Source organism: Arachis hypogaea, chromosome 18 (genome assembly GCF_003086295.3).
Source record: "Arachis hypogaea cultivar Tifrunner chromosome 18, arahy.Tifrunner.gnm2.J5K5, whole genome shotgun sequence".
NCBI lineage: Eukaryota > Viridiplantae > Streptophyta > Magnoliopsida > Fabales > Fabaceae > Arachis > Arachis hypogaea.
In genome coordinates this window covers 26390509-26401645 of record NC_092053.1, presented here as the reverse complement: position 1 = coordinate 26401645, position 11137 = coordinate 26390509, and the positions used below count along the sequence as shown (strand labels likewise).

Here is an 11137-nt window from a genome sequence, read left to right as displayed (position 1 = left end):
GAGGAAAAAAGAGGAAAGAGAGAGAGAGAGAGAGGAGAGAGAGAGAAAGAGGATGGAGAGAGAGGAGAGAGGAGAGAGAGAGGATGGAGAGAGAGAGAGAGAGGAGGGAGGACAAAGAGGAGAGAGATAGAGAGGAGGGGGAAAGAGAGAGAGAAGGGAGAGAGTGGGGAGAAAGAGGAGAGAAGGGAAAGAGGGGGGAGAAAGTGGAGAGAGAGAAGAAGGGGAGAGAGAAAGTGAAAGGAGAGAGAGAAAGAGTATGTAAAAACTAATTTTAGAGTTTAAATAAAACCAGTTTTAATTTGGTTTAAAACTAAACTGAACCATAAAAACTGGTTTTTAATAAACTGGTTTTCATAAAAACTATGGTTTCAGTTCAGTTTCAATTCAGTTCAGTGAAACCAGTTTTTTTGCACACCCCTACTTATCGGAGCTCCTTGACACCATATATGGTGGAAGCTCTTGTATGCACTCAAGATTGGGTAATAGATGACCCATTTGGACTAATTGAAAATTTTGAAGAGATTGAAAAAGCTGAACAAGGTAATATATATTTTTTTCTTATTGCTTGTTTGTTACTAATTGTTAGTTTTCTATAATTAATGAGATTTTTTTTTATGTAGGGAGAAATTCTTCAACAAATGTTGGCACGCTTGTTTCTCTTGAAGATGATTAGAATATTGTAATGGGCCAATATTGTGTTAGTCTGTTAGATTTGAATTAGTTTATTTTAACTTCATTTAGGTTAGTATCATATTATATCATATTTTGAATGTTGTCATTGAACAAAAAGTAAGACCATGCTTTAGTTTATTAGTATGTGAATATTTTATGATTCTTTCAACTTTTGATTTAGAGAGAGAGGGGAGAGAGAAAGTAGAAGGGAGAGAGAGAGAGAGAAAGAGAAAGGGAGGAGAGAGAAAATGGAAGGGAGAGAGAGAGAAAGGGAGAGAGAGAGAGAGGGAGAGAGAGAGAGGGGGATAGAGAGAGAGAGAAAGGAAGGGGGAGAGAGAGGAGAAGGGAGAGAGAGTGGGAAAGGGGGAGAGAGGGAGAGAGAGAGAGAGAGAGAGAGAGAGGAGGGAGAGAGAGAGAGGGGGTAGGAGAGAGAGAGGAGAGAGAGAGAGGAGAAGGGAGAGAGAATGGGAAAATGGGGAGAGAGAGAAGGGAGAGAGAGTGGGTGGAGAGAGAGAGAGAGAGAGGGGGGGGGGAGAGAGAGGGAGGGTAGGAGAGAGAGAGGGGAAGAGAGAGAAAAGGGAGAGAGAGAGAGAGGAAGGGAAGAGGGAGAGAGAAGGGAGAGAGAGTGGGAAAGGGGGAGAGAGAGAGAGGAAGGGGGAGAAAGAGGGGGAGAGAGAAAGGGGAAGGGGAGAGAAAGAGGAGGGAGAGAGAGAGGGGGGTAGGAGAGAGAGAGAGGAGAGAGAGAGAATGGGAAAAGGGGGAGAGAGAGAAAGGGGAGGCTAGGAGAGAGAGAGGGAGGAAGGGAGAGAAAAGGGGAGAGAGAGAGAGAGAGAAAGAGAGAGGAAAGGAAGAGAGGGAGAGAGAGAGGGTGTGAAAACTAGTTTTAGGCATAAACCAGTTTAAACTGGTTTTTTTAATTAAAACCAGTTTTATTTTTATGAACTGGTTTAAACTGGTGCATTGTATTATAAATTGGTTTAAAACCAGTTTCTTATATGACAAAGCAGTTTGGTTCAATTTCTAAACCATTTAAAATGGTTTAGTGCAGTTTCAGTTCAGTTTATGGAAAAACTGAACCATGCACACCCCTACTCCCAACCCCCACCATCGCCGAGCTCAACTCAATCTCTCTTCACTGCACCGTTTCTGTTCCCCACACCCCCAATCGTCGTGGAAGGTAGAAACCCTACCATCGCCGAGCTCAACTCAGTCTCTCTTCATTGTGACGTTTCTATTCCCCCCACCCCGACTGTCATCGAAGGTAGAAACCCCACCATCGCCGAGCTTAACTAAGTCTCTATTCACAACGCCGTTTCCCTTGTCCCCCACCATTGTCGAAGGCAGAAACTCCACCGTCGCCGAGCTCCTAAGGTGTTCATGCCAAGGTGAAGCTTATTATTGGTTAGAACTTAGTGTTAAATAGGGTGTCTGAGTTAGTATTGTTGGCTGAAATTTTAGGGGCTTTTTAATCAACTCCAAACCCTAAGGTCTAACTTGTTCTATTTAGGATATGTTGTTCTGTACTTGTAGCTATTCTTTTAACTTAATGAATATGGAGCCAATATTTTTCATTTAAAGCAAGGGAAATAATAGATCATGATTTAATTTGTTGTGTCAAAGTATGTATTTATAGAGCCATAACTTTTGCTCCGTAAAGATTTTGGCATTACTAGAATGTTTTTGATTGCTTAACTAATTGATACTTAATAATGTCATGGTTCCTAATTCTTTTTGTTTAGCATAGGACATAGTGCATAGGTAATTTCTTCAAGAGGTAGATAGAACATTTGGTTTGTTTCTGTTTGAGAAATTGGATATATGTTGTACTTTAGTCAGGATTATAAAGGGTATTCACTGGCCCTTTCTCTAGTTTCATGTTCTTCTCTTGTTGTCACTGTCTAGCTTGGCCGTTCAGGATTACTGAAACTGTTGCTTGATTTGGCTGATAACTTATGCAGGAGTTTGCAACCATGCTTTTCACTTCCATTGCACAAGCAGATTGCTCAAGACCCGTCAAGTTTGCCCTCTAGGTACATATTTGGTTTCATTTCACCTCACTTTTTCTGTCTCACCGCAAGCTTCCTGTCACCGCGAGCTCACCAGCAGAAGCGTTACTTCTTATCAATTTATTTTTAAGATTTTGAGAATTTTAAGATTTTGAGTTTGTGTTCTGGGTTTCGAATTGAATTATTATTTAATTTGTTGAATGCTGATGTGATTCTAAATTCAATTTAATTTGGATTATGAGTTTGGAATTGGATTCAACTTAGTTGCTGTTGCTGATGTATTTAATATGGGAGAAGCAGGGGTGTTATTGTTGAAACAGCATTGGTCCAACTCAGTTTGAATATTTCATATGTAAAGTCAATAAAGATTTTCCCTATCAATTTACACTTTGAGACTGGTTCTTGTGATGCAGCGCATCCAAAAAGCCAAGAAGCAAGAGAGTTACGCTGTTCTAACTCTTTTTTATGGTTTATTTTCCAGGTACATATTGGAATCTGCAAGCTTTGTGTTGTTCTTTAAATTCGTAGAGTTGCCTACCTTTGATGTTGCATCTGATGCATTTTTTACCTTTAAGGTCATATCTTAATATTTTTCTCTCTCTCTCTACCTTTAATTCCCATCACTTTTCTTGCCGATTATATAGTTATGGATGCCACTTCTTTATATACAGCATCTCTATGAATACTCTTTGCAGGATCTTCTCACTAAGCATGGAAATGTAGTATATCAATTTTTGACAGCTCACTATGATGAGGTTTGCTTCCTGTTAGAGATATTTATTTGATTCAAACATATCAAATCAGCACAAGTTACCTTGAGAACATCTTATGCATGTTGGTTTAATATTTACACTTAGGAGATCAAATCTTATCTCTTAAAATAGCTTAATCATTGGATTAGTTATTCGTAAGGGGATTGTTAAATACACCTCACTTGAAGCATTCTCATTTTTTCATGCCTTAGGTATTCAATAAATCTTTTTGCTTTTATTCTTTTTTATTATTGTTTTAAATGCATTTGAATGATCTATTATGTTATAGTTTAATTTGTATGCAGTATGCACTAATCCAATTGGATGCTGGTACGTAGATTAAAGTGGTTTCTTTTGTCTAATGACAGCTGTTAATTGAATGCTAATGCATAGAAACTAAACTCATTTTATTATGTGCTCATTTTATTATGTATAGGTATAATTGTTTCTTGGGACAATTCCACACTGAGTTACATATTCAGTGCCATCTGCCCAACCATTAAAAAGCTGATAAACTCCATGCCTACATATAAATTCAAGCGATACTTGTTACCTATATATAGAGGCTCAATTTGAGAATAATTCTGATTAAAGGATTATTGTATTTATTAGCTCATGACAAAGACCTATATGTTCGTGTCTATTTTTACGTAAAATTGATAGTAAATAATGGTTAAATAATTTAACATCCCTGCCCTGCTGTTTTCTTTCATTCATTTGTCTTTGTTTTTATTTTTCTTCTTTTTTTTAAGTCACACATCAACAAAAAATTATCCATCTTTACAACTCCCCTATCTCTTCTTGATATGTTGTTTATTGCTGAGACTTCTCCATTGTCATCATAATGCATTTCATTTGATATTCTGTTCCTCTGGCAAGCTTGTAATGCATTCTCTAATTTTTGGTGCCTGAAGTTTTTAATATCTTCTGAACAACTCTGGCTTTTGCATGATCATTGTTAGTAGGTTGCAGTTTGTTGGAACAGTCATTAGGATATTGTATCACCTTATTGTATATTTTACTAAAGATTAAATTAAGTGCAATAGCTAATCAATGAGGAATTGTAGAAATAGTCAATAGCAATGTATTAAAAACTACAGTTGACTAATATTCTACTATTGTTATGATGACCCCAGACCCCGTCTCATCTTGAGGCTAGTTAAGGTTTTAGGATTGTGAATCATGTATACTGATATATGGAAACCGGCTGTAAAACTGAAACAAACACATACTCAAGACAAGACTAGGCTTTTCATAGTGAAAACAATTGCTTGGCCTTTCAATTTGTGATGTATGTGGATGTCTCACTGGTCATGCGTGTTTTTTATGTTCCCCCTGTATCAACAATGCAAATTAGTTCTTTTCTATTTTTTATTTATTTTGATCAATGAAGAAATTCAATGAGTTACTGCAGCAAGTATAACTTGCAAAGTTCTAAAAGCAAGAAACTAAATATAGTTTATCTTATAGCCTTATTTTGTTGTATATGTACTACATCATCAAAAGCATTTTTGCTCTGTTCTAACATGTGTATTTCTTTTGCTAGAAGGAAGACATGATGTGATGAAGCAAATATGTTCCAAATCAAATATGACATGGGATGGGGCTTACAATGACCTTCGTTATCTAAATGCAATATTTTGATGTGTTTTAGCTACTTTTTTGAAAAGAGACTATACTCTGTATTATATGTAATTGGATAAATTATACTCTATTTTGATTTGTGTTGTTTAGATTAAAAATTAAACATATCTAGCTTATAATGAAATTTTTATGATTTATATTTCTTGAATTTCTTATTTTTAGATTATCATCTTTTATGATGTGATTATACTTTAAAAAAAAATTAAATCTCATAGAATAAAGCAGCCTATAGTCACCATTTTAAAATACATTTTAAAATAGGGTGACCATAGATAACCTATGGTCACGGTAGATAAGGCTATGGTCACGGTTTTAAGGAAGGGTGACCATAGAGGCTATGGTCACGGTTTTAATGAGGGGTGACCATAGATAAGGCTATGGTCACGGTTTTAATAAGGGGTGACCATAGATAATGCTATGGTCACGGCAAAAACTGTGACCATAGATAGGGCTATGGTCACGGTTAAAAATCGTGGCCTAAAGTGTCAGAATTTGAAAATTGTAACCGTGACCATAGAAACCGTGACCATAGATAAAAAAATCGTGACCATAGACCTATGGCCACGCCAGAATAGGCCACGGTAAAAAACCGTGACCATAGGTCCAAAACCGTGACCATAGATCTATGGTCACCCTTTTCACTAGCTATGGTCACGGTTTTTTACCGTGACCTTAGGCTTTTTTTTGTAGTGTTCGTACGAAATCAAAATATGCAAAGCTACGGATAAGCCTTCTGACCGAGCCATCAAAGAGAAAAACGTCCGGAATCGTCTATGTCTCATAGAACTCCAGTTGGCCGAACTCAAGAAGTAAGGGAACTACATCACCATCAACTTCCACCGATCAAAAGTGACGTCAACACGTAAAGGAGGAGAATACGAACACTTTTACTGAATTAGATTTTTTATTAGAGTTACGGATCGTAAGAAATCGAAGCCGGAAGTTTGGTGGGGGTTATGGTTCTCTCTCTCTGACAGTCTTTCTCTCTTCCTCATCGAGCATGCAATCAACTAAAGCTATATGTGATGAGTAATGTAATGAAAATAATTATGTAGCTTGCTTTAGTATGACCCACGTTTCTTTTCTTTCTTATGGTTCTTTTCTTCCTTATGTCATTTGGTTATATATATAATAGTAGTAGTAGTAGTAATAACACTAGTAATAATAATAACGTAATATTTATATTAATAGTAATAATAATAATAAGAATAATAATAATAATATTAATAATATATATAAGGTTGAATGTATATGAGTTACTAATATAAATGACATTAATAACTTAGAAATTAAAAGATATTTGATAAAACTTTAGTAACTCTAAACTCATCAAGAAATACCGATAAGTACTTATATCGGCAAAACTCAAATTTAATAATAATAACAACATTATTATCTAGGCTCCATTATAATTAGGGCAAGTAAAATAAATAAACAACATAATAATTAAATTATATTACCATTTATTTTACTTCGGGGTTCGAAGTCGACTCGTCAAAATAAAACTAATCGCTTTAAAATATTATTTTAAGAAAAACTCGTGTTAGTGCAAAAATTAGAGTTGTTACATCCTATCTCCCTAAAAGAAAATTTTATCCTCAAATTTTCCTTTACCTGTAAACAGGTACGAGTAATCAGTCCTTATCTTATCTTCTAGTTCTCAGGTGTGTTGTGTTTCCTTATCTCGTCTCAACTTACGTATAGCAGCACCGGAATCGTAAAGTGCAGTTAAGAAGTGAGTCTTGACACAATACCAAGGTTGCGAGAATCGGACCGGTCATTGAACCGGTCAAGTGACTGGTTCAATGGTTCAATGGTTCAACCGAGGTTGAACCGTAGTTGAACCGGTTTAATTAATAAACTTATGTTTGGTAAGGATGTTAGAATTTTATGCACTTGTATGTATAAAGTTTGCAGCCGAAATAATCAAAATGAAACTTTTCTACAGCAAGCATCATTAACCCTTAAAATTAAAGATAACAAATTCCTCATAGTAAATAACATCAAGGTAATACATTTAAAAAGAATAAATAAATAAACAAAAGGAGTTCAGCTCAAAACATGAGTAAGCCCTTCAAAAATTAAAGTTTATTTGGTCCGTCGAATATGCATTTGACATCAAATTGATCATCAATTTATATATTACTAAATTGGTCAAATTAGTTCCAAAGATATATGGGACATTAAATTGTCTCTTCACTATCAATCTGTTACATTTCTCCATAAAATTAGACCTCAAAAACATAAAATTGGTTCTTGATGAACAGAAAATCGATTATTAAAGGACCATTTTGATGCTGCTGACACAAATGAGCAACAATGTGTTGCCCCACGTACCTGAACTTTTCTAGGCCTACATGAAATATAAGGATTTAAAATAACAGAACAAAAAGCAGCAGAAGCAAAACTTTGAACAGAAACTGAATTTTAATTCAATTCTCTAGCAACAACTTGATACATCATATGCATTGTCTGGCTCTGTATAAGAAAAGAACGAACTGAGAAAATATTTGCCTTGGATTATATCAATTCATACAGCATTCAAAATCCAGAATTATATTCAGCAAAAGTCAATGTAGCATTCAAAATCCAGAGTCCCAAAATTGTATCAATTCTATATAGCATTCAAAATCCAGAATCCAAAATTGAACTTATATCAAATTTATATTAAGCAAATTCAGAATTACAGAAAGATTAATTCATATAATTAACAAAATAAAAAAAATTGAAAAGCAGAAGAACTCTGCATCAAGCCATCGATTCATATATTTAACAAGACAATTGAACTAACAATCTCCCAACAAACAATTCATATAGTGAATTAACAAAATATAAAAAATAATTCAAAAACCCAAGAACTCATAGTGGCAGAGAGCAGAGATCAGAACAAAACACCAACAGTCTAGCTCTGTTAACAACAATGAATGAACAGCGAAGAAAATTAACTCAGAAAACAACTAATTAACCCAGAAAAAAATCAACAATCAACCTAATTAAATCCAGAAAAATAGTAATTAACTCCCAAAAATAAAATTGAAGAAGCAGTGGAGGGATGGAGGCTTACCAACGGTGACAGTGACTGAGCTACGAGAAGAGAGAGAGAGAACAGAGACGAAGCGGAAAAACGCCGACGAGAAGCAAACGTGCATGAGCGACGGCGATGACGCCGATGAAAGAAGTCCAGGACTGAGTTGAGGTGCGCCGGTGAAAGCCACAAGCGAACCAAACTTAACAAAATCACTAAAAGCAGCAAATCAGGGCCGAAGACGATTGGCTTGACCTTCGAGAGGGCTGAGCAAACCTTCGAGAGGGCTGTCACTGTCGGCGGCGACAGTGGCGGGGGCTGGCACGCGAACTGGAGCTTGAAGGTGGCCGCTCTGATAGGGTTTCCTTCGTGTGTGAGAGAGAACTGAGATCTGCCTTTTTTTTTTTAATATATAGTGTAGCAAACCGGGATGCTCAAAAACTCGGACGGTTCAAACGGTTCACCGGTTAACCACCGGTTCGTTTGGTTTTTTTCCCAATTTTTTGCAAATTGGTTTCTAGCATCAACCGAACCGGTCAGATGACCGGTTTCCGGTTACCCGGTCAAACTGGCCGGTCCGGTCCGGTTTTCAGAACCTTGCACAATATTGACCTTGGGTCAGGGAGTCTGAGTACGAGCATCTTCAGCAATCATTGTAAATACTCTTCCTGGCTGTTGCAATTTAGCTACTCCTTGTACCGACTTTTCTGGACAATTGCTTGCTATATGCCCCGATTCACCACAGTTGTAACAGACTTTCATTCCAAAATAACAAGGCCTACCGGTGTGATTTCTTCCACATTGCCTAGACGTTGGGCTCTCCTAACTCTGCTGAGGTTGCTTACCGGTGTTTTGTCTTGTCCTATAACTTGTTGGTTTCCTTGTATAGGTACTCCCGGTGCCTTAAAATCAACCTTCCACTGTACCGCATGCCTATGGAAATAATTAAAGTTCCTTGGTGGTAAGCTCAGATGACCCATCCTTGACGCTGCCATCTTATGTTCACAGTCTTCCATCAGCTGATTCTTATTGACAAGCTCTGCGAAATTCCGTATCTCCAGTGGGACTAATGAATGCATAAGCTCATCGCGAAGTCTTGCTTTATACTTCAAACGCTTCCATACTTCAAAATCATTTGGGTTTCCCTGATAGATCTTAGAGAATTGACACAAATCCTTAAATTTCTGAGTATAATCTATCACTAACATATTTCCCTGTTTCAACTGCATTAGTTCCATTTCTTTAGCATCACGAACAGATCTAGGAAAATACTTTTTGTAAAATTCTTCCTTAAAAGTACCCCATTCAATCTCTTCCAGCTCTTGTCTTAACAAGTGTTGCACTTCATGCCACCAATGTTCAGCTTTTTCCTCTAACATATAGGTCACAAACTCCACATGTTGTCTTTTTGGTACATGTTGCACTCACAATGACTTCTTGATACCACAGAACTAATTATCAGCTTCAGTTGCAACAAGCGTCCCCTTAAACTTGGGCAGATTCACTTTCAGAAAGGTTGCCAGTGTCATAGGATTATCGTGGTTTCCAGCGCCTTCATTATCATTACCGTCTCCACCACGCTCACCATTGCATTGCCGTTTCACGTACAGCCTTAGCCATGGTATTCATCGTAGCTATAAAGGCATCCGCACCCCTCGTCGGTTCCTCTACAGAGTTCACATCACGCCTACCACGTCCTTGTCCCCGTGCCGCCATCAAGATCTTGTTCACACCCAACATTCAATATTAAGGTTATCAGTCTTAACATTTAAGGCAAAGTGTGAATAGTCTCTAGAATGAAAACACAGCAACAGTCATGCAATTTATATCACAAGGATATCCTATATGCATGAGACACAACTCAAAGAATGCAATGAAGCATGATTCAGTCCATATTCCCAGGCTTTAATAGGAACGAACTACTCTGATACCAAATTGTAACGACCCAATTCCCATACGTGATGATCATACTGGAAATTAAGTGTCACCAATACTTTGAGTGGGATAAAGGTAAACAAAGTCTTGATCGATGGTGGTGCAGCGATCAGTCTTTTGCCTGAAAGGATGTCAATTAAGGCGGGTAAGCATCCTAATGATTTAGTCCCTACAAATATTGCTGTGACAGATTTCAGTGGGACTTCGATTCCGGTCAGAGCGCTGGTTACTCTGACTGTGAAGGTTGGCTCGTTTGAGCGCAACACTGTGTTTGTGGTGGTTCCATCGAGAGCAAGTTATAATGCTTTGCTGGGGCGAGATTGGATCCATGGTGTAGGTGCAGTTCCTTCTACTGTGCATCAGAGTGTTTTTCTATGGATAAAAGATGGTAAATCTGAAGTCATCAAGGCAGATTCAAACCTTTATGTCGAACAACTACACATTGATTTCAGGATGTACAATTCTAAATTGAAGCCTCTGAATATTGATCGGACACTAAATTCTTATAATTGTGAAGGTTGCTAGTTGTCCTCTGAAGGCCTCTCGGTAATGAAAGTCATGTTTCGAGTTCAATGGCTGAGTTTATAGCAGAAGCGCATTGCATTGAGAATCAAAGTAATATTAATGAAATAAATAATTCAGTGTATTCTATTTCTCATGATATTATTGATCCCACTTTTGATTGCATCTATGATCTAGAACCATTGGGTTTCGAGAAATATTCGGTAAAAGATGATGATCATTATAAAGGGTTCGAATCTCAAGATCCTTTAGAGGAAGTAAATCTGAGGACTCTTGATGATGTTCGAATTACATATATATGTAAAGATCTCGTTGATCCTTTTCGAATTGAACTTTATAATCTTTTACATGAGTTTAAAGACTATTTTGCTTGGGATTATCATGAGATGCCTGGTCTCGATTTTTCACTTGTAGAACATCGATTATCATTAAAACCAAATGCTAGACCTGTGAAGCAAACTCCAAGGCGTTTTGCTCCAGAGATTAATGAGAAAATTAAAGAAGAAATAGAACGCTTGGTTAAAGCGAAGTTTATTTGTACTGCATGATATGTTGAGTGGGTCTCGAATATAGTCCCAGTG

The 11137-nt window shown here is 37.1% G+C and overlaps 1 protein-coding gene across 4 annotated transcripts; it reads left to right on the top strand.

Moving 5' to 3' along the window:
- The first annotated feature begins 1269 nt into the window (after positions 1–1269).
- Positions 1270–5213, top strand: LOC112772703 (uncharacterized). Of its 4 annotated transcripts, none has more exons than XM_025817679.3 (5): positions 1270–2057; positions 2631–2702; positions 3160–3253; positions 3374–3433; positions 4980–5213. In XM_025817679.3, the coding sequence occupies exons 1-5, from the start codon at positions 2050–2052 to the stop codon at positions 4992–4994; spliced, it is 249 nt and encodes an 82-aa protein (XP_025673464.1). In that variant the 5' UTR covers positions 1270–2049; the 3' UTR covers positions 4995–5213. The 4 variants fall into 4 exon arrangements, with proteins under 4 accessions (XP_025673464.1, XP_025673462.1, XP_072081140.1 ...); XM_025817677.3 differs by having other exon boundaries at positions 4977–5213; XM_072225039.1 differs by having other exon boundaries at positions 3350–3433.
- Positions 5214–11137: the final 5924 nt, after the last annotated feature.